Below are 24,751 nucleotides of genomic sequence, written 5' to 3' on the forward strand. Positions count from 1 at the left end.
AAGCCACAGACTTAAGACTGTTTCATTTACTTCAAAGAAATGATTTCTAAACTGAAAACAGACCGAGGCAAAACTGTTTTCTCCCTTAGTGCAAATTTATTCTGTATTCTTCAGAATATTTCTCATTCACCAAAGCAATCCTGAGAATCCCTGTTGTTTAAGTTGATGGTTTGATTTACACAATCAGCTAATGCCTCTTGGTTCAATGAATAAAAAATTATAAAGTATAACATATTTTCCAATATTATTTTGAGTGTAGCCATCTATATTGGTTTCTACACTGCTCAAAAAAATAAAGGAAACACTAACATTTAAGTGAACACTGAAGTGTTCCCTTTATTTTTTTGAGCAGTATATTTTTTTACTCCCAGAAAGTTGTCAAAGTTTAAGGATTATGGCTTTCTGATTAACCTCTAGGGTGGATAATAGCCAACCATAGAAGAGGATCAATTTAATTTGGATGGTTTTAGGTGATCCCAGAGGTGGTCAGAACTAATGTAGATCATGAGATGAAAGCTTTATCTAAATGTGGCAAGAGTTGTTGCAGAGAAAAGGGTAAAAACTGGCCAATATAAAATATGAAGTTAAGTCAAACTGATTAAATGAATACAAAACTGGGGTGACACCATGATAGGAAAATGTGACGCAGTAATATTTTTGCACAATATTGTGATGATGCTCTTGGTTTCTGCTTATTTTCACAAACAAAATTATCTCCCCAGTTTTAGGAAACTTTTCCTTTCAAGTAATTAAATTATATTTCAAGTGTCAACATCAAGGATTCATCTGCATATTAGTGGCATTGAGAACTTAAATGCATGATCTTTAATGATGATACATTACCAAATAATGCATAGAAGGATCCTTCTCTTGTGGTGATTTTGCATCGAAAGTGTTGACTTATTGTTCACTTGCATGTAAAATCAGAATTCAAAGGCACTGTTTTGTTGAATTGGTTTTATAAGGTTAAATTCTCGTCATTCTGAGCCACGATCTATCTCTTCATGAGGAATTTAGCTCCCGCCATTTATATAAAATTCTCATTAATGCAAAGTCAGTTTTGTCGCATTTTGCTAACACTGACACTCGTTTTTCACTGACCTAAACAGAAAACATTTTTTGTTACATTTTCCAAATTCATGCTCCTAATTTTTGCTTTCTGGGTATGTATGCATCATTCAGTTTGAGCATTCAGCTTCATTCGCACACAAATGTTTCATTTGACATACGCCTGAGTATCAGCCAGGATTACAAAATACAGTCACAGAAATTAAGTTCTCGATATAACGCAGTGAGCAAGTGTAATTAACAGCTCTTTAAAAATCCATTTTTCTCTGAAGAGCAAAAGAAATCAATACTTAACTTCAAATGACCTTATTGAGCTAGATAAAAGGCTTTATTGCAGAGGCTGGGTCAGGAGCAGTTGAGCTAATGTGTTAGCTGAGCAGTGGGTGATTAAAGGTGAGGCGTTCTCTGAAAATCTTACAAGACATCACAAAGCAGCAGGTCACTAACCTGAGCCTTCCTGGAGACACTGAGGGGATTACAGCAGCCAACCTCTGCTGAACTGTGCCTGTACACAGACGTAAAGACAGCCTCTTTATCACTCAGCGGGTCCAAGCCCATTCTATTTCCGCTCTCCTGGCTCTGTGCCTCTCAAACAAGGCAGGAGCTGAAACCTGCTACGGCCCCAACTCTATGCAATATACTCACAGGGGACCAATTTGCACAGCAAGGCCTTGTCTGAATCACTCTATCAATTAGGAGCCGCCGCGTTTATCATCACATACATTACTGTAGAGGCTGCCATGGTCACTGTGTGGAGGTCTGCCTCTCAGGAGAGGCAAAAGAGGATGAAATATATGGCCACAGTTGGGCTGGCCGCTGGACTAATCTGAAAGGACTGCTGTAATTATGAGTCTCCCGAGGAACTGGCAGTGTGGCAGGTCCAACGTGTGAACACGGTGCTAACAGTCAGGAAGGTGCCCTGGCCTTCTTCTCCACAACAAAGTAAGACACTGAGTCGAATCAATATTTTCAATCTCTCAGGATCAATTCAGCATCTGAGCACAGAGAAAGACATGCTGGCTGCGACCAATATGTATAAATGAAAAGTCAAACTTTGTGGTCATGACGGGTTCTCATGTCCTGCACGTTGTTTTGTAATTATGAACACAAATGGAGGGGGGATGGAAGGGGGGCTTGCGTTTAAGGTATAATTCAGTTAAAGTTTATTTATTGGCCTCTTCAAAGATACATAAGCAAATTAGAGGGCCGAAATAAAATGAAAGATACATTACAATTTTATTCTTTTAATTCTTCTGGTCGAATTTACAGCAAGATGAAATGTAAAATACATACCCCCTAAAATTATAATTAAAATTTTCTGTGCGAAATAATCATTTTCCTTCTATTGCTTTCTTCTCTTTCAGAATGATGCTGAATTTGTTATGCATCGCAAAAGCTTTAGTCTATATTCAGTAGTTTTAATCTTTTTGTGTTTTTTAAAGTCATTTTGTTTAGTTTTTTTTCTGTGGTGTGCTCTTTGCTGTATGAGCTGAAAGATAAGTCTCATTTTGACTTTGACTTGATTTAGAAAAGGATACGGTTTCAGCATTAGATCATAAAACAGCACTGTAATGATCATCTTACAGTGACTGCTACAGACCTTCTTTGTTTCCAGGGGTGCAGTTCAGTATTTAAAGACCTTTCTCCACACCAGCACAGAAAGAGATGACAGCCCGTGTCAGCGCCTCAGTGTTGTCCCCATGTTCTTGTGAGAGCAAAGCAGTAACATTAAAATTCCATTCATATTTTGATTGCACAAAATTGTGCCATCAATTTTACACCGTCTCATCAGAATATAAGTATTTTATTTTTGGGATGTTGTGCAATCAAGTAAAAAAAAAAAACTGCAAAGTTTTTGTAAATAGAGCACCAAAAGTGACACTGCATCTTTAAGAAACTGGAGTCTGACTGTGTTTTTGTCAAACAAAAGCAGCCAATTGGGAACATGCAATCTGAAACCAGAAGCCTGGCTCAGAGGGCCTCACACAGACCTCAGAGAGCAGGGACACACCCCGAGTACTCCTGATTCATACAGGCACGGAGCCACAGCCTGCTATCTAACCATTCACTGCAAGCCCATTTACAAAGGGAGGTAGCCAGTCTTCAATGGAGCCCAAAGGATCCGTTTGTTGAGACTTCTAAATGCATACTTTGAAAAAATAACAGTAAAACCAGAAACCTACAGGGAGACACAATTATATGTTAAAATAGAAATTGCATCCATAAAGATTTGTGTGGAGACACAGCCGTGTAGATGGAAGGTACAATGCCATTTCTTTGTATAAACAACTGGAAGGAATAGATACAGACCATGTGCTATTATTCTGCTTTAACTATCCTAAAACCAGTGACATATCAAGAATATAAATACAGTGATATAAGCTGGTGAGGAACAATGAACATATTCTACATCTGACCACATGCACCAGGTTCTGACACCTGTGCCAAGATGTTATACCGTTATTCTTAAATGACAGAAGAATTATTTTTCAAAACATCAATTTCACATTATTTAAAGTATATTGTTCATATTACATTTACTTGCAAGACTGTTTTTAAAAAAATGTCAAAACCAGACTTCTGGAATCATTTAGGTCCAATTTGTTAAATTGTAGTTCATCCATTTTCCCTTTTGTTAATCAGTTTTGATGTTTAGAGAGTCTACTAGGACATTTATGCTTATGTTGTTTAGGGTAGTTTTACTACAACAATAAAACAATGGTGATTATTAGAATACATTTCATTCAAATTTATATTTCTGTTATCACATGACTATTCATTGCAAAGAAGTGAGACCCGAGTTTGAGGTGACATAAAATTATTCGTCCATGACTCCATACTGACACAAGCAGACTGAATAAATAACTTACCATAGCTGTATTAATACCATTTACACGTTCAAAAGTTACTTCTTTGAAGAAACAACTCATAAAATAATTGGTACTTTTTCACCATCGTGGTGTGTGAAAACACGGTAGTTCCTTACTGACAATAGCAGGCGAGCAAACGAGGGATTATTCTAGAGGTGTGTGATGCCTTTCCTGCAATGAAGTTCCTCACACTCTATTCCGAGTGAATGCAGGTGACTCGGGGAGCCTGAGCTGATCCCAGAATTCCTCATTATCTGCCCAGCAGGGGGGATCAGGTCCGCTCGCTCCGTCTCGGAGCATGCTTGGCCCGATGAGACGAGCCCCAGAGGAGCACAGCACTGGGCCATCAGGGGCAAGCCAGGTCTGCTCATTATATCTAACTCATCCTTGGCATCTCTGCAAACCAAGTGCCACTTAGTTCCCACAGGAGGGGTCTGAGCTGGACCTCTGATGAGATGGCAGAGCAAACAGCAGAATGATGATAGGAACAGCTTTACATCAAAAGACATGTGGATGGAGGCATAAGATCCAATCGCCAAACTACGTAACATTTTGATTTGGGTCCTTAATGTATTGAGTCAATTTTAAAGGGAGACTTGAACTGAATGGTTTGATTACTGGTCCTGCAACTTTTTATTAGAAAACATTAGATGTAATATAATGACTATTACAAACTATTGATCTTTCCTAACGTCCCTACCAGAAAGGCACTAACAAATAGGACTAATGTTAATAAATATGCTGAAGTATTAGCATATTTGTCTACAGATGGCATAAAATCTGGTTTGCTTCTGCTCGACAGTAACTGGTAGATATTTGACAATGATATTTAGCTTGCTGGGAAGAGCAAATACATAACCCAATGAATAAACATAGAATTTGAGTGAAGCGTGTTGTGTCACTTATCATCTCTATTTCTAGGATAAATGAATGCAGCCGCGCACAGCAGGTAAATTATGCAAGTGTCGCATCTTGGGCCTTTGGCTAGGCAGCGGTGTCGTCCATTTTGAATTACTTTTTTTTTTTTTTAAAGCATATTCTCCTAAGTAAACTGCGGCACTAGTGAAGCAGTAAATGCAGATGTAGTGTCTTCCAGTGCTGCCACAATTAGCCCCAGACAAAAGGCGCAGTGCCAGCCAACACTGGTCTCGGCACATTCGAAGCCCTTCAGGTAAACACCACAATAGGCTAAGAAGCAGAAATTAGAAATTGTTTTGTACTGCAACACGGTTGCTATAGTGACTGTTGCTAATTAACTGCACTCTACCCCAGGATAACAAAGGGCTTAAGGGCACTCAGGGCAGCTCTTGTGATGAGCTCTGTGTATGGAACACTATGCCATCCCCAGAGTCTCTAAACTACAAAATACCTGTCTTCTTTTTGCCACCATTTACTTCAGATGCCATGAGAGGTTTTCTTTGGCACTGGGTGTGTTTTAAGGGCTGCAACCGCAGCTTGCATCACGATTGGAAAAATTCTTTGTCGTTTTATGTTAAAGACAGACAAACATATCAGAATGAAGGTTACATTCACTGGAGTCTTCAATGGCATCAAAATCACAATCAAATTAGTCAAAATATCTCCACGTATCACCATCTTTTGGCAAACGGGCATAATTACAAACTGTTGAATTTGTCTTTCCAAAAACAATGAAAAAGGTATTAGCTACTGTAGGCTACCTTATTTCAGTCAGGTAGCCTACAGTATGCAGCAACAGGTGATAAAAGTTTACCTTAAAACAACTCTGCATATGTTTTATTTATTTCTATAAATGCAGCCCAAAGTTCAACTTCATCTCTGTGGGCACAACATGAAATCAGGGCCATTTTTAGAAAGTGTTACCAAAGGTCTGCTAAATCAAACAAGGTAAAAAAAAAAAGTCAAGCCAAAACAGTCACTCTCAGTGATGTAAGAGAACAAGAATGTGGAACAAAATGTCCAAACTCATAACAACTCTAATTTCACTGACATTTTAAAAAAAGGTAATTTAGTGGAGCACTCTGATTCAGAACTGTCAGCAGCAGCGCCGTCATGTTTTACTAGCTCCTTTACACAATCTAAAGAGCTCAATGACAAATTGTCTTCAATTTTGAGCACATACTGGATTCTTTTAACAACGCTCCTCACACAAAACAGATTGTTTTTGTTATAACAGTAGACGGATATCTACTTGATGGAGGTTGGGAATAGGTTATATTTTCTGTTATAAGACTGCTACAAAAACGCAGCGATCGTTGCAAAGCTGAAATGACAAGCACTCAGTAGTTTGCAACACATTACAACCAAATTTTGATTTACAGAGACAGAGTACAACGGCATCATCAATAACAAAATAAGTGCTCAAAAACATCCCCATTTTTTTTTTTTAATATAGGTATTATTTTTACCATTTTCATTTTGCGCTTCTTTCTCCTCACCCATCAATGTCTAAAAAACCCCCCAAAAAAAACCCACTATACTGGTGTACTGGTGCCTCTTATAGTCCTCATGCTGTAAGAAAGGGACACAGCCTGAGGCCACTGCTACTGGCGGGACATCTGTAACTAGATCCAGAGCACATCTGGTAGGACAAACCTCCGAACAACGATGCAGATGTCTCCTCAGCATAGACCACAAATAAAAAAAATGTCTTTCAGCTCATTTCAAAACACAAATGTTTTCTGAAACAAAAAGAGACACATCTGGCAGGGTATAATTATGTATGCGATTTAAATTGGATTATTTAAGTTGACGAGTTGCAATTATGTCAGAAAGGGCATGTGAATATTGTTAAAATTACACTAGTATTAAGCAGAAACATGCCCTCCTTTTAGGATTGTTTATTTGAAACTAGAATAAAATTAACCTGCTTTTATCCACAGCAGAAAGCCGGATTTATGGACAGCTACACTCTGTTTGGGTTGGAGAAGCTGGAGGAAAGGACAGTGGGGAGGGAGGTGTTGTCTGAGCTTACATCTTTGTAGTGGCCACTGAGAGGTCTCAATGCAACTCGTGAAATTTACATTTTGTTTGGCCGGAGGGGTCGCATGACAGCTGCAAGCTAATGCTCAGCGGGATTTTCTGCTTTCACTTCACACTGACAGGCTGAGAGACAGTCCAACACCACAAAAAGAAATATTCCCTCTTTCCATGACATCACCCAGCCAGAAACGGGGAAGGGGGAGTGGAGGGCGAAGCAAAGAGAGGGGGGTACAGCTGGTGGCAGCCGTGGTACCATCTGCTTCTGGCTAATAGTTCATGTTGCTTTACTCATAAACTTGCACTCATGTGAACCATGTAGTTTGGCTGTATGGTCACCACTGAACCCTATTTTACTGAAAAGCACAGCTAAGGATCTAAGAACAATATTTGGAAAATACCAATGCTCCCCTTTTGGACATACATACAGACACTAGGTCTTAAGAGGAACACAAATGTGGTTGAATGTATAGTGTGAGTGTATAACCTTTCCTATGATCTAGAAACAACCTGACAAACAAACAAAAACAAAAAAATCAGGACATTTTTAAATTAATTTCTAGGACAAAAATGAGATAAAACCTTTCATAGCGGTAACCAGCAGATTTCATGCACATCTGATGGAGCCGATTCACTCTTAATGGTAAGCTTATGATGTTTTTGCCTCTAGCTTCAGACGAAGAGAAGATTGTCATGTTGATATTCTCAACCAGATTCCCAAAAAGGAAAGAAAAAACAGTCCAAAACACAAAGCCCATTTTTCTTAGATTAGAGAAAAACAGATGCTCTGAAGCTTAGTCTTAAAGTCACACACATCTGTACTTACCATACATCTTTCCCTCATCTGACAGGATGATCTTCCTGCGACCACATGGAGGATAGATGGCCAGGGCTTCCTGGAAGCTCTGCTCTATGTCAGGACTCCAGACCCCTTCGGCATCGTTGTCCACAGGCTTGTCCGCCGAGTCGCTCATCCGTTCCATGTCCTCGGCAGGGCTCTCGCTGCCGCTCCAGCTGCTCGGATCAATCTTGGCGGTTGGGCTCTCCAAGCTGAAGCCTGGAGCAGACTAGGGAGAGACCTGGAATTCCCAAACCAACACAGAAACCCAGTCATCATTAAACAAAGTACAGCAGAAGAGCTCTGTTAAAAACAGTGCACAGTACTAGTTAGTGTTAGTTTCTGGAAAAATAACAGAAAATCGAGTACAGACAGACAATCACAGTCATTCGACTAGAAGATGATTTCGATTTTTGGGAGATTTTAACTTGTACTTGCAATAACTATAGAGTAATCATAGCTTTAGAGTGTGATGATGGGCAGAAATCAAGTAGGCCAGCATGCAGCTTTCATTGTATACCAAAGAACTACTTAAAACAGTAAAAGATAAGGTTTTAATGTTATTAATTATGTAAACCGGTAGATCCTCAAAGTAATCCCATTTTGTGATAAATTAGATTTTCCTCATTTAATATAAATATCAAAAATCTACATTTTGTACATTCCTGGACTTTCTTTGACCTTTGGTGAATGAGTCTGAAGTTCAACTAAAAGTGTGGTATAAGAACTGTATAAGCAGCAGAGAGATGTATATCTCATGAGTTATACAATACATAATGAAAAAGTGTGATTTATTCTAAGTGTTTTTTTTATCATTCCAAATTTATTAGAAACTACAATATTTTAACTTCAAACAGTTTAAGGTTTTAAAGAACACCTTTATGCTTTATTTCTCGATCCCCCCCTTTTTTCTATTTTTTTATTTAACCTTAGCGCTATGATCCTAAACAACAGTGGCAGAGAATACTATTGATTAATGTACATGTGCAACTGGGTAAAAAATGCCGTGTGATAGCTGTCATTTAATTCATGTGGATTTGACATAGAACTCAAAGTAGGATTTAATGTATCAATACTCATGGATGAAAAATCCATACTTTGAGGGAAAAAAATATTGATAAATATCATAGAATCAATAAAATTACACAGCCCTACTCTCCTTTCACCCACAGCTTTCCCGACACACCTCAAATGTTTTATGTCCACCTCAACCATAGGTTCTTCTGCTTCTACATTTTGTCTTCAATCCAATCAGGAGATGCTGCTGCTCTCTTTCCCTCCCTCTTCCACTTGTCTGTCAGGTGAAGAGGCAGCTGGAAAGACTAAACTGAAACAAGACTGCAGGGCCAGATGGTGTCAATGCCAGACAGAGTCTTGACAGCCTGTGCAGAGCAGCTCTGTGGGATTCTGCAGCACCTCTTCAACCTCAGTTTGACCCAGGAGAAGGCTCCAGTTTTGTGGAAGACATCCTGCCTTGCTCCGGACCACAGAAAGCTCACTCATTTATCCACAATGACTACAGACATGTTGCCCTGACATCCCATATTATGATGATCCTGCAGAGACTCCTGTTGGCCCACTTGAGTAAGCAAACAGGCACATATCAGGAGCCTCTGCAGTTTTATTGCCATGGAGTTAGAATTAAAGATGCAATCACACACACCTGCTTCAATAAATCCAATGAAATTTTGACAAAGCAGGGAGCACAGTGAGGATCACGTTGTTTGATTTCTCCAGTGTATTTAACACAATTCAACCTGATTTGCATTTTCAAAACCTCCACAGGTGGAAGTCACAGGTGGAGGCCTCAACCTGGCACACATACCACACTAAAGGGTCTAAAGGGTCATGAGTCTGACCAAGTGGTCAGCAGAACAGGAGCACCACAGGAAACTGTACTCTCACCTCAGATATCCAGCACAAGACGCAGTCCTGACATCTGCAGAAATACTCAGACTCTAGAATCTTAGTAAGTCATTGACTTTTGTCAACTGACATTACAAACTGAATTTGACCGTATTGTCATATAATTAGGATCAAACTGGGATGTATGCAGAGCAGCCGCCCCGTATACAGAGGCCGTTAGTCCTCTGTGTATGGTTTAACTGGCCACTTACCCATTTCCTGTCTGATCTGCTGCAATTAAAGGCCACTGTTAAAGAAAAACATTTGAAAAATTTGAAATGTATGTAGTAAACGCAAATCTGCCTATATATGGTAATTGAAATATCTTAAACTGATTTGATTACATATTTATCAAAGGGGCTTGTTTGTGCTGAGATGAAATTTGCTCTGAATTGTCATAATTTAAATAAACCAGATTCAATCCACCATCATCGTTTTAAAAGCATATAGGAGCCATGCTATGTGGATTTCATAAACCAGAGTGGGTCCAGACTTTCACTCCAGAAACCATTGCTTTACACCAGATTGGATTATGTGTGAATAAATAATTGGTACAAACTTTTCAAAAATACAGGTCTTCGACATAAATAAAGAAAAATGTCATTCCCTTGAAGGCAAGTTTTCTAAACCTACTCCAGGTAACAAGTTCTTAGGTATTAATGAATTAATTTACTTCTAATTGACCAGTCACTCTCAAGGGATTACTGGCTGCATCATCCACACTTGTTAACCCTGCAATTTCCAAATCAATGTAGCCGTCTTTACTATATTTGTTTCCACTTCATATGGACTGTGCAAACTGAAATGTTATTTAGCCTTCTCATCTATTTTTTCAGCTAAACATACAACATAGAAGATTGCATATTGGGCTGTGAGCTCAGTTAAACATCTGGAGTGCAGAGACTGATTGATTTAGCTATTAACATCTAGGAAAATCTCACAATGTTATTACAATGTGTTCTGATTTTATCACCACAAATTGTATAATGCATAAGAAATACTTCATTAAAAATATTACTGCTCTGGCTGTCAACCAGTTACTGCCCGTTAAAAAAAAATACTTCGATTTAGTCCATTTGATATCAATGCACTGATATCAGTTTCAGTTCTTAATCTTCCCTGTTTTCCAGACAACTGCTTCCTCCCAAAGCAAGATCCTACTGAAGCAGTGCAAACTGTCAGGAAGCAGGAATAGTAGCATATGTTTCTTCCAACATGTCAGTGGATGAGGGGGAAGGGGGGATGGGAGCAAGCTGTTGAGGGGGAAAAAAACCTCCCAGAGAGCAGAGGGAGCTTTTACTGAATTCCGTTTTTGTGTGGTGTCTGCTGACGCTGCAGAACTAACAAACTGATGAGGGAGGGGAAACATTCCCATTTCAACCACTAAAAGCCAGGGACTTTTTCTAGATCTCTGCCTTTCATCCAAAAAAACAAAATCATGAACTGAGCTTCTAATCAAATCCAGCTTCCATTTTAGAGCAACGTCTGAATTAAAAAAGGACATTTGTATGCACTATAGCCCAAAATAAAAATATCACTTAAGTGCTTAAAGAAACTTTTTGGAAAAAGATTTTCCACCTTAAGTAAGGATAAACTAAGTTTCATATCCTATGTCATTGGTAAGATTAATGTATTGGACTGTTATTCTCACATGGAATAGCTTTTCTTTCTATAAATGAAAAAAACAGGTAGGGAGAGTCACTTCAGGCTGCCAGTTCACTGAAGAGGTGCAGGAGACATACAGCTAAACTCTCATGTTCACCTCGGATTTTTAAATGTTTAAACAGTCTTTGCATATTTGAATTTGAAATACTTGAATACTCCACTTCAATATCTTGAAAAATAGCAATTAGCCTTGTATAGGTGGAAACACTGGAACGCATTCCTGAAAACGTGAATGGCTTTCTGGGAGCATGTGAATTGTATGAGAGGTTTTGGGAGGATTAAAAATTAATACAAATGTTTTAACAAAACAAATATTTCTGAAAGAGGTGCAAGGTAAAGGAAAATGGCCAAACCACCGCACTGAACATGTAGTTTTTGCTTCTCTTTGCGGTACGTTTACTTTTATTAGTGCAATAAGATCTGTCCTTATTAGCAATACAACTTTAAAATCCCAACTTACTGAAAAATAGTTTTAAACGAATATAATCGATTCCAATGTCTCAAATTTACTGTTGATTTTTTTTTTTTTAAAGAAACCATTTTAAAATTTTGTTGCCATTGATGTGTGGCTTTTGCCCTTGGATCAATGGAAATGTAACAAGTCAAGTGGTTATTTGAAGAAGATGGCTTCTGTTTTAGCCACATTTTTTTTAGTATTGAAACTTAAACAGCGGGATATAAGCTACAGGTTCACTTTGCAGTTGCCGTTTTTCTCCCATTTCTAGGTCAGTAGTTTGCTTTTACATTGCTTAACACTATAACAGTTCAATGCAGTATCAACAGATAACCACAATCGCAACATGACTCTCAGCGTGGTCTTAATGGTTTCAGAAGAGTTAACCAACATTTTTTATTGTTTTCAATTAATGAAACATCTATTAATGGTACGGTAATGTATAAAACACATTTCTTACAATAAACTAAGAGCAAAAAAAAACTGCATTTACGTGATCAACAACATGTTGGTTGGGGTTTGCTGACACTGCGGCTGCTTTGTTTACCTGCAAGGTAGTGCTTGTTGATTTGTTGTCCAAACTTAGACACAATATAGGCAAAAATTGCCCAAAACATATATTTTTTCTTCTCCATTAACTAAATTTGAAGCATCTGCATCAACAAGATGCTTCTGCTGTGTTAAACACGTGAATAACCTAGCAATTTTCAATAGGAACGGTCTCTTAGAGCTGCAGAATCTGCAGGCTAATTACGTCTGTCAAAGGAAGGTATGAATGTCACCCATAGAAACACTTGCAGCTTAAAAAATAATTGCATACTTCTGTCTTTGCAGGCTGCACACCATAGAAATGGCCTTATTTGTAAGATGCGGTGGCAAAAGACGGCACGCAATGTGAGAACTGAATGCGGTAGCTAAGCAGAGTAGTAGGTGTGACATGGAATTATAGGAAATTACACTTACTGTGAGATTACATAAACCACTCACCAAGCTGGAATCCAGCTCCTTAAATTAAGAGAAGCCATTTCACCCATCAGACAGATCAGGGTAATGAAATAGCAGATGAGAGGTCTCAAATGTAATTTTCCATGTGGAGTTCTTTTGTGCCGTTATCTCAGAGGGTGCAATAATGATTCTGTGAATGACTTTTGTGCACCCCATAATGGCCCACACAAGCTAAGGCCACAATGTGCAAAACTGTAATTACCGTGTGATTTCAAAACTCGACATTTTTAACATGTTGTAAAGCCATATCCTGGCCTCTGCATAATTATGACAGCAATGTCAGATTTATTCCCCTTTCATGAAAGTAACTAACTATGAACATTAACAGTGACAAAGTGTTAAAATTCCACTTTTTATCACTGAAAAAGAAAAAAAAACAAAAAAGAACAAATGAATTACCTTGAGAATCGCATGTTTATGGAATGCAACCTTTTTCAGTAGATCTTTGAGGACCTTCAGATGTGGTTCAATGGACAAATAAAGTAAAGAGCAAAATACTCTAAATTCTTACAAAATGAAAGTTGAGGCATCCAACAGCTGTCGAATACCGATTCAAATCACATACAGAAAATATAAAGCAAAAAACATTTTTCAAAGAAGTTTTTGAAAGAAAAAATTATTGCGTGATCACAGACAATCCCAAAAACGACTTTGCACTAACACCTTCCTCTGTACTAGAGATTCCTTAAAATTGTTTTGCAAATAATGCCCAAAAGTCCAGCAGATGCTAGAAAGCTGACCTATGCCGCCTTTGTTATTGACAACAGCCTGGTGCTTATTTCATGCCTCTTTGAACTGGCAGGCGTAAGTGCCAGGAGTCTGTCTGATATCATCTTTCTCAAACATGAGGCCTGTATCCAACTACCCAGCAACCATCAGGCCACCGCAGGATCAATCTTTGTTTTAGATTGATTAACAGGTTCTGTCAAAGCAGCCCCTCTACCTGTCTCAGTCTCAGGAACGATAACAACAAGATGTAGACAACAGAGAGACACTAGCAGTCCAGCAAACAGGTGCAAGTAAGTCTTTAACGCTGAACAACAGCAGAAAGATTGACTATAAATCTGCAATGACAAAATCTTCCCCTTTGAAGACACAACCCCGCTCTGCCAGTAATATTAGACTATAAAAAAAATAGGGGGACAATTTACCATTCAAACATAAATGGAATCTAGCTCAGGGGGCATTTGCCTATCAAAAATGTGCAGTGCATTCCAGGCGGCGTGAGTCCATGTCACAGCGGCGTGGAGTGTGAGCGGAACACATAAAGCTCAGGAAATTAAAGCTGTAAATAAAGGTCTCTGTCAGATAAAGGATCTCCTGACAGTTATGAGAGCAAAGCAGGCCGAGGGCTGGCTGCTGGCTCGTTCAGGCCGCGTGCGGACAAGCACGACAAAAACAAATCATAGTGATGAGCGTGAAGGCCACCATTTGCATTTGTTGCTGCCTTTCTTCTCTTTCTTTCTTTCTGCTTCCACAACCACCACAACCATCATTTATCCCCTCTTATCTTTCTTTTGTTGTTATTTTCCATAAGCCAAGTTGTTGTTTTTATTCCGCCGTACTACAAACTCTTCTGCTGTAGTTGGGTCATTAAGATTTTGATTAGTATTTTGAATTTTACTAAATCCTGTTAATGTATAAACTAATTGTTTATTCTATGGCTGAGACAGGGACACCAGTAGGTGTAATAAAATTTAATGTTCCTCAAGTTTTTTCCGAAGGTCATCAGTAGTAATTGAGTAATGAATATAGATGCAGCAATTGATTGGCTAAAGATCAGAATCTGAGAATTTCCTCTTAAAGATTTTAGTTTATTTTTTTATTTTTTTCTAAATTCAGTGAATGTATTAAAACTAAAGTCTCACATTATTTTTATGGTTAAACTAACAACAAGAGCTTTGAGGCACATTCACTATGTTTAACCTAAAAACTGGTGTTAACCAGGAAAAAGCCGATTGGTGTTGCTCTAAGGCATCTCATTTCATAATGACAGAATAAATAATAAGACTTTAGAGATTTGTTCTGTTTAAGGCTACTACATTTTTACCTTTAATAAAACTTACTAAACTTAAGTATGTATTTGTTACTGTCCCATTCCCTTAGTATGAGTTGATTTTGCAACATGATCAAACATGTTGGAAAACCTCAGGTTATGTTTGTGTTTATTCCTGTTTGCAAGATTACACATCATTAGGATCCTAATATTTGACTAATCAAATGAGAGAGTTCCTGAAAGTTAATAAAAAGACCACTTTTTATTTAACAATATGCCAATAATAAACCAGTGACTGGTTTAGAAAAAGGATGGCAGCAATTAGATATTTGAAATTAATTTTCCCAGAAGAAAGTAGTATGCTTAAAATGTGGAAAATTAGTACTTTTAAGACTATATATTTGCCCTAGATGCCATACAAAAATTATGATGCTGACAATATAAATCTAAGACCCTTGTTGAAATGTTTAAAAATATTAGCCAATTTGCCAAACCAAACAGCAAAAAAAGAAGATTTGGATGTTGGATGGCAGCTCCCAGCTGCAGAGTGCTGGAACAGACCACAAACTAATAAACCAGACAAAGTCATCATAATCTTTTTTAGAAGCCTTCATTCAGCTCTGTCAGTGCCTTTCACTGGACCTAGGACAACTTCGGGGCACAAAAGAACCTCTCTGATCCGTGTTAGCCATGATAACAGAACAGCTGTCACTGATAAAATCTCGCGCAAAAATTTGACCCAAGCAGTGACTGGGAGTATAGCTGTTGTGCGACAAAGATTATTCATAGACAAAAAGCTGCAAAAAATAAAATAAAATACACAGTTTCCATAAATGAAGCAACTGGATGCCTTTTTTTTCCCTTTCACTCACAAGAAGCTGCGCATCGCTGCCGCCTCTCTGGTCAGCACTTAGAAAGGAAGTTGTTGAAGCCCAGATTTCCTGCTTTCATTGCGGCTAAAAGCTAGAAGTGTTTGTAGTGGTTTCAGAAACTGACTCATAAAATTATTCATGGAGTACATATTGTTTTTTGTGTGTGTGATGAGGAGGAAGCTCAGTTATTTGTCTTTTTAAAAAACTGTAATAACAGAAGGGGAAGCACATATCTATCATTTAAAAGGTTTTGAAACACTAGAGACCATATGAGGGATCATGGAACCAAAATTCTCTTGCACACAGCAAATGATTAAGGCCACCACATTGTAAACAGTGTAGAGTGGGTTACATTGGGTTGACTTCAAACAATAAGGGTGGATCAGTCATTTGATGATTTATTTAAAGCAACACAAGAAAGTTGGTAAATTTGAGACGCCCATGAACAGTGGAACTAAAAACACCAACAATCGCCTACTTATATAAGGCTTTCTATTAGCGGTGCACCAATCGAGGTTTGGTGGGCCAAGAACGATTTCCAATCTTCTTTGAGGTTTGAACTGCCATTTCTAATTTTGGCCAATTTCACTGAAATTAAATTTTTTTAAAAAGGGGACACATACAAACTCATAAACACCCTTCTTTCTTTTATTTTAATTCAACAATTAAAGAAAAAAAAAAACTAGCTGCAGGTTCCTGTATATATTTGCTTTAAAAATTATTCCCACTGTGAATTTATCTAACTATGAATGGCAAAATGTTGTTTTGTTTATAACTGTGAGGGAAATTACAGCAATAATAATTATGATTATTTGTGAAAACAGCCAAATCTAATCTGCAGAGGAGGATAGTTTGGAATGTGATTTCTGATGTGTGAATCAGTTTTTAACAATCGGTTCATTAGAGCGTAAATTATCATCATCTGAACCTAAGACTGAATGCTATTATTGTGTGCTGTTCATCTGCCGAATTTACCTGGTGTAATGAATTGGTCTATCTTATAATACTTATATAAAATTATAGTTAGTTTATGATGTTTTATATGTTTGTATTATTTGTGTGAATGTAGCTCTGACTGTATGCAGAGACAAAAGTGTGTGAATTTTTTATTTCTCTTTATTTAGCTTTAATCATTACCACAGTGCAAAAAGGCAAGTTATCTAGAATGAATCCATTCTACATAATGCACTCATTCTAAATGACACATGTCTGGTTCCTTTTCACGTCAAGAAAATTGAAAACATCTCTCGTCAAAACAGAAAAATAAATCCTGGCCTTGTCTAGAAAAGCACACAAAGGGCCTAAATGAGAGTTTAGTACATTTGTTACCTTTTGCAGCTAAAGTTTTAATTGTACCAAGCAGAAGCTGTAAATCTTAAAGGCGTTTTGTGTTTATTAGCCTCCATGTCAAGACAGAACAAAAACAAACAAAACCACATAATTATTTGAACATTGCTTACCAGGTAAACAGCTACAAGATTGGCTACCATTTTGATGACCTCGTCTTTCTTTTGCTGTTACTAATTAACATTTTTTCCCAAATTTTTTCCTTCGACTTTCTTCTTTTTTCCCCTCCTTTTTTTGATATGGTTAACTTGCGGAACGCAGCTTCACTAAATCTGTTATGGTGTGTGTTGAGAATGTCTTTTTTTTTTTTTTTTTTTTTTCAGACAGCATTAAGTTTTTCAAATAGATTATTATGTTCTTCGCCTAAAGTTGCTTTAAAAATTTCTTTCAGGATTGTCAAGATAAACAATAGTGATCTGGTTGTTGGAAACTTCTTTAACACAAGAAAGACTTAACTTGTTTAATTTAAACAACTATTTCCATCTTAGTATACCTAAATATGACGTTCTACACAGTAAAGCACAATGAGCAAAATGGGTGAGTAGTATTCCAACTGAGGTAGTTGACAGGGTCAAAGTGCATGTAGTAGCTGGCATTCATTTTATGGCAGCATTACTTAGATGACGTCAGTGGCTCTGAGCCAGTTTTTCCTTTTAAGGACCACTCTCCATGGGCCTCAGCAGTCCCTGCTGAAACTATTGAGCAGCAGCGCGTACTCTGAAATTCCCTTTCTAGATCAGGTTTACCTCAGGGCACACACATTCTGGACGCCTGCAGAAGAGCAGCTCTTCTACCATGACAGGGGGAAACTGATGCATTGATGTGATTCAGCCACCGGCACCCCATCCGATCACACATTTAATAACTGTATCGTTATTCACACTAACACAGACGAGCTCTTTCATGAGAATCATAATATTGAGCATTATTTCAGTTCCAATTTAGACACAGTTTTACATCATAATTATATAAGGACTAAGTCTGAAGTTACAAATCAAGTTTATAACGGGCAGAGACTCTCAAATCCTCCACACAAAAACAAACTATGCTAAAGCTGCAAAAAGGTACCATTAGTGTACGACGTTATGTGCCAAGCAATGACAGTGTTCTGAACACTGTTTTTCAGGACATCACCTGCAAAACACACAAAATAAAAACTTGAAGTGATTCTGCACCTACCTTTTCCACTGTAGTTTTATTTAAGAAATATAACAAAGTGGAAACTATGCACACAGATCAGCTGCATCCTCACTGCCAGACCACAACACCATTCATTCACATTGATCCATCAGGGAGGTAAGAAGTGAAGAAATTAGCAAAAGCACACGGGCACATAGCTGCAGCCTCTATTCCATCAGAGAGGAGCTTCGAAAGGACGGACTTTTATTCACAGCCAGGCTTCATGCCAGCCACGCAGAAAGATATTCTATGATTATCAGTTTTGTGAGTATTGTAATCTCCAATATATGGTTTAGTCATGAAGGTAGTGTCAATCATTTTTTAATTAATAAAAGTGCATCAAATGATCATATGTATGTATATGTTTTAATTTAATAATCGTCTTCTGTCAATATTCAATGCAAAGACAACGAGATTTGCAGTCAAGGAAGAAAAAAAAACAGAAATAAAACAAAATTGCCAGAGTAAATTACATCTTTGAAAAAAAAAAGTGCTACAAAATAGTTATCTGATACAACTTCTGACCAAAATGCTGTTCTTAACAAGAGAAAGAAAGAGGTCTCACTTGGCTCCAAGAAGTAACACAATCCACTTTGTGCTTCACAAAAGCGCATTATTCTGTCCACACTTCATCACAGATAGACTACACTGTGCAGCTCTGCCCTCTGACCCGGACAACGCAGCGAGAAGAAAGCCAACCTGAACAATGAGGATGTATGTCCCTCAGCTCGAACCCTTCTCATTCAGAAATGTATCTGGATCTGCCTCCATGGACAATTATCCAACACGAAATTCAAAATATACATTTTAAGTATACTTTTATTCATGCATATTTGCCTAAATATTCTATTCTATGCTACGTTCTCCTAGTCATGCTTTAAGTGCATTAAAGTAGACCAAAAAATAAGTTTCAGAGTTTTTTGCTGCTCTTTTTTTTTTTTTTTTTTTTGGTCTAAGTTTCTGAGTTGAAGTCCACAGCCAATGCAGGCACAATAAGCTATTCTTGTACAAATGTTATGCAGGCTTCCCTCTAACAGGTCCACCGGTTGTATAATATAAAATAAAACAAAGCCATTGTTTTTTTTCCCCCTTCTTCTTAGTAAGCTGATTTACTGTGACATGTCTATGGTTACACCTGACAGCAGTCAAACTGATTTCCAAACACTAATTGCAAGAATTTAGTGTTCTTTATCAGATTTTTTTTTTAAAGTTGCAAAAGTCTGACAGGTTCAGAGCATACCATTTAGTCTTTTGCAACTGTTCCTAATTTTCATGTAAACATGTTTGCAACCTAAATTAAGTATTTAAAAACAGAGCTGACAAGTGACCAAATAGATTTGCGTGATTTGATGCATCATTCTCACCTGAACTAATAATCTATAAAAACAACTTGACTGAATCACATCAGGTTATCAGAGCTGTGTCGGCAACAAAGGCAGAACAGATAAAGTGTGAAATCCAAAAATATGTAAGAACTCAAAAACTACCTGCCCATATTGAAAATCTTATCTAGTTTTTATGTCTGTATACATCTGCATGATTTATCCACTGATGTGTTACATCTCTTAGGCTGTTGCAGAAAATGTACAGAATCAATTTTTTTTAAAATGCATGTTCTTTAGTTTGCTTAGAGTTAGAGTCTTCTCAATAAAGTTAAGGGCAAAGGGCATGTGCTAAAAATTGTATGTAAAGCCTGGAAAAGTATTATTCGTAACATCACTACCATACGCTTATGTATTTTGTACAACAAACCAATACACAGTAGCGCATATAACTGTTCCCCTTCCAGCTGGACAGCAATCCTAAATATATAAATCAAAATCACAATGAAATAGCTTACATCAAAGCCTATTTGTGTCAGAATGGCCCAGTCAAAGTCCAGACCTAAATACAATTGCTAATCTGACAGCTGTTCCCAGATGCTCCCCATCCGATCTAAATGACGTTGAACTGAGGTAAAGAAAGATAGGCAAAATATTAATTCCTAGATTTTCAAAGCTGGTGGAGACGTACTGCAAAATACATGCAGCTGTAATGACAGTGAGACGTTGTACACATTATCTATTCAGAAGAGCTTTTTTTTTAGTTGCAAAAAAAAAAATATTGAAAAACATATTGTTTCCCTTCTACTTCACAGTTTAGTACAACGTTAAGTTGGCCTATCACACAAAACATATTCCGGTTTGTGGCTGTCACCTGGCATAATGTGAAAAAGCTCAAGGAGTAAAATAGCTTTGCAAGGCACAATTTTGTATGCATGTATTTGTGTTATAATTTGATAACGCGCAACGTTTTGCTTTCCTCCAAGATTGTTTTAATATTAAGCATTTCCCAAAAGTCAGAGAAAATAATGAGGTACAAAAACTGAAAAATTATAATTGCACCACTGTAATAATACAAAAAGAGTAGCTAATAAAAGCTGAGCTCCATTAAAAAAGTATTTCTTTACTAAGGAGAAAAGTTTTCCCCGGAGTCCAATGTAAGTGGATGAAATCAGTGTAACGGAGCTGGATTGCAGCTGGACAGGGAGGGGGGCACTCTAGTTTTAGCTGAGCAGGCATTTCCCAAAGCAGAGAAAGGAAAAGGACAACAGTGAAGGAAACCCCAGATTAAAGCGCTATAAACTCCATATAGTCTGGTCTCAGTTCAAATAAGTCGGCACAGGGCGTTTTATAGCTTCAATAAAAGGAATAGTCGGTTGTAAAAAGGAGGGAGTTGCTGATAAATTTAGTTAAATTTTCTCCCATTAACAATAAACAGGAAAAATCTCGAGAGATCCCATTTTACTACGGTTTCAGAATATTAAAAAAGGGTCACAGAATGTGCAAAGCTGTTAAACTCAGTTGCCCTGTTCAGACAAGCAGGACAGATTTGATATGAAACAATAAGGAGTTTTTCCCCACTGTTCAGTCGGTTTTGTTACTTGCAGTAACAACATGGAGAGCAACACACGGGCGGTTGAGAGATAAATCACAAGCAAGCGTTCAAAAAAAAACACACACACACACGCAAACAAAACAAACAAAAAAAAAGCGATACTTACACGGGTAAAACTTCGATGGCGATTTTAAAACAGCGCCGTCAGCCGAGCTGAAGCAACAAGTCTCCCCGCCGTGTTTCTTTCTTTCTCCGAGGTGGTCCGAAAATGCTCCCACAACTCCCGGCCGAGCCAACTACGGAGAGGAAAACAGCAACGTTTTCAACCGTCATCTTGTCCCAAAAAAAAAAAAAAGCTTCAATTCTTCTTGTGTATTTATTTTTATTCGCCCTTAATCCAAAAGCGAGTTTTCCCTGCAGCCTGACACGGGTCAAACGCCACCAGAGGCTTTTATATGGGGCGTAGGATCAGGGCTTCTTTTCAAAAAATGTGAAAAATGTCAAAGATTTTCGCTGCCGTGTCAAAGCCGTGGGCTACAGCAGAGTGTTTAAAGTGAGCACCCTGTTGCAACAGCGGCCATCTATCCCCACCGAGGAAACAAACGACCAAACCTTACTTCACCACATGGGATATTTCCTAAATACCTGCATAGCATAACATTTTTAATACATTGTGCAGTCACTCTAAGACACCTAAACTAACCCTCGGGAGCAGAAGTCTACAACCAGTTTGCATACCTGCAACTACAAATGAAACTTACCTCGTTATTGATATCTCATTTACAAATGTCCCTTTCTTTTGCTAATGTGATGTTAGTGGGTATTTTGAATACTATGTCAAGTTATTCTAGTGTTTCTGGGCCGGCCAGGAAAGGTGTAGGTGAATCGCTTCGCGCACTGACAGAGATGCGAAGAATGTTCGGAATGAGAGCAGGAATGAAATGAACGCAGGGAGCGAGTTTGCGCCGGGGCGGAGCGAGAGGTGGCGTCATCCCGGGTCCAGCGGCCAGCAGCCAGCCCGGGCAGTAGGCAGCAGCAGCAGCGGCGGAGCGGCAGCAGCGCAGCGGGGACTGGGAGGAGGAGGCACTAAACATCCCAGGAGCTGACGCCTTCAGGAAACAACAAAAAAACTCCGAATTCTTAGCTTCGCAGAATGATATCAGCTGCATGCCACGGAGGTAAAGCGAAAAGAAGAACGATACAAACATTGTTTTCTCACTTTTAATCACCACTTTACAGTTGAAAAGCTGCTCATGCACTGCAATCATTAATACGCTCTCATTTGGGGGCATTAAATAAGGTTATAGAGCTTATCTTATTTACAGTCTGAGTTGAAATTTTAATATTTAATACATTTTTTTTTATGAGAGTACATATTTCACCAGGTGCTGCTGAGCCAGGGATATCTACTCTGTTGAATGTTGCATTGGGTAGAAATAAAATTAGTTAAATGCAACACAAAATGTGTCGAAAACACCACAGATACTTCCCCATGTCCGATGAAAAGATGCTGCTTTGAAAGTTAATTAAAAAAAATAAAAAAAAGAACTGACACAATTTTTATAACACTTTCTTAAAACACAACAAACACAAAAAACTATCCAAATCCACCTTTCTCTAAGAGAAAATATAAGAGCAAATTTTTTTTAAATTATGAACTAACTGCAACTGAATCCTTTTTTTTTTTTTTTTTGCTTTGCTTTGCTGGTGTCATGTAGCACAAACTCAGTTTCAGGACTATTTTAATTCTAATAACAATGAGCTTGATTCCATTAACGAGAATGACTTCAAACACAGTGTGACAGGAAACAGTGAAAACACACAGCTCCAGTCCTGCCTGAACAAGTTGTTCATCAGAAGCCAGGATTTTGACACCGATCCCCAAGAAGAAATGCCTGTATGAAGATGGACTGCTCCTGTGAGGACATCCATCAACACCATTTAACGTCTGTCTCTGCATGTTCAGGTTTAAAAGACCAGTGCTTTTCCATCCAGCTATCTGCATAGTGACGTAGTTCAAAATATAAAAGCAACTAATATCATGTCACCCAAAAAAATATTGAACAGTGTATTTGGTAAGACACTAAAGAAGAATGTAAAAGTGCAGCTGGAGCCAAAACTGGCCATTTGTCAGCTAGTGTTGCTTAGAAGCAGTGCTGTGTTCTTAGACCTCAAGGTTCTTGTGAAGTTGTGTTGGTTCACGGTGGAACACTTTGTGATTTTTATATATTAAAAGGTGCTGCATAAATTACATTTTATTTACTTAATATATTCACATGTGTCCAGTGTCAGAAGAGGGGACATGTAAAATAATCTGAGTCATTTTCAGTGCCATCACATCCTGGAGGGACAGAATTTGCTCGGTTGTTTCACCAAATGATAACTGCTGAAACTATTGAAAGAAATGAAATCTTCCTGTTTGCAGTGGCTGTATTAAATCTGATCATTCTCACAAATAGTAGAGAAGAATAGTGACTTTTTGTTTAGTCAGAAAGCGGTAGTGTGGTGTACAGTATGCTCTTGTGTAAGTTGCATTAACTAATTTATGAGACAAGAGACCAATGAGTAAAAGTGAAAAAGCTGTTGAGGATGTCTACTGCTGATGTCTAAATATGTTTGTAAAGTTTTTAGTGCTCATAAAACCCAGAGTTGTTCTTATTGTTACAACAACGTATCAAGTCCAACTATGCAGAGGTATTTTTTAGCCTGTTTCAGACAGTTTTGATATGCTTTACAAAAAAAATCTGTGAATTAGTGAGTTAATAATTTGGAGGCATGTTTCACAGAAAAACCTGCATGTAGATGAATCTGAACTGAAGCACAGGCAATCAAACACGGCAATGACAGAAGTTCATTTAATGACTGCATGTTAGCGTACGAACAATTCTGTTCAAACCAAATCACTTCCCCCATCAGTTATTTTTACTGAATCTCATACACCATTAGCAATTAGTAAATTATAAAGAATCACCTAGCTGAGCAAAAACAGACCCAGATGTATTTTTATTATATAAACTAACCATTTACTGTCAAACACATACTTACACCTACTTTACAATATGTCATATTACCATAATTAACTTTTGCTTTAATCCTGTTCCATTTCCAAACAATGAGTTATCATAGTAATAAAAAAGATAACTCTTCATTGCCTTTCATATCTGTGTGTAGAACCCTACAAAATGCCTCAATTTTTACTGTGACTCTCAATATTCACTCAATTTCACACTGAGAAAAATATGTCAGAGAAATCTAATTTGAAAGCCAATTTGGGGCATCATAGATAACTACACCTGGATTATTAAATACACGCTTCACAGAACTTTACTCATCTGTTCTGAACCAGGAAAGCAGTAGTGTGTCTATTGTCCCTCCCGACCCCCCATTCCTGTTACTGGGCTTGAAAAGGCTGGTCTGTGCTGTGGCATTGCTTTGATTTGACCCTGCTCCGTCAAAAAAGGAGAAGGTAATGGTGCAATAGAATTAGTCTGATCTTGTTCACTTCACTCACATATGCCCTGCTGCTGCCACATTCTGGCCTGGTCTGGTTCAGCCTGGCCTGCAACCTCCTCTAATCAGATCGCCGTGTAAGGCCAGGTGCTCTCCTGGCTCTCCGCTTAGACTGCTCAGCCAGCCACACTGATTCACTTTATTCAGAGATAAGAGAGAGACTAGTGAGGGCCACTTACAGGTTAAACGAAAAGGAATGGGCCAGCC

At 38.0% G+C, this 24,751-nt stretch overlaps 1 protein-coding gene across 6 annotated transcripts in view; it reads right to left on the reverse strand.

The window, feature by feature from the left end:
* Window positions 1-22,624, reverse strand: part of tead1b (TEA domain family member 1b) — a 49,643-nt gene extending 27,019 nt beyond the window's left edge. For 2 of the 6 annotated variants that reach the window (XM_008405300.3, XM_008405299.3), the window contains exons 1-3: window positions 21,796-22,615; window positions 21,201-21,330; window positions 7,723-7,975 (exon numbers count right to left, since the gene is read on the reverse strand). In XM_008405300.3, coding sequence (XP_008403522.1) covers window positions 7,723-7,879 — 157 coding nt within the window. In that variant the 5' untranslated portion in view covers window positions 7,880-7,975; window positions 21,201-21,330; window positions 21,796-22,615. Of the gene's footprint in view, window positions 1-7,722; window positions 7,976-21,200; window positions 21,331-21,795 lie in introns of all 6 variants that reach the window. The other 4 variants (XM_017304151.2, XM_008405295.3, XM_008405296.3 and 1 more) reach the window with 4 other exon arrangements.
* Between the last annotated feature and the right edge of the window lie 2,127 nt (window positions 22,625-24,751).

This window comes from Poecilia reticulata, chromosome 3 (genome assembly GCF_904066995.2).
Source record: "Poecilia reticulata chromosome 3, P_reticulata-male-v2, whole genome shotgun sequence".
Taxonomy (NCBI): Eukaryota; Metazoa; Chordata; class Actinopteri; order Cyprinodontiformes; family Poeciliidae; genus Poecilia; species Poecilia reticulata.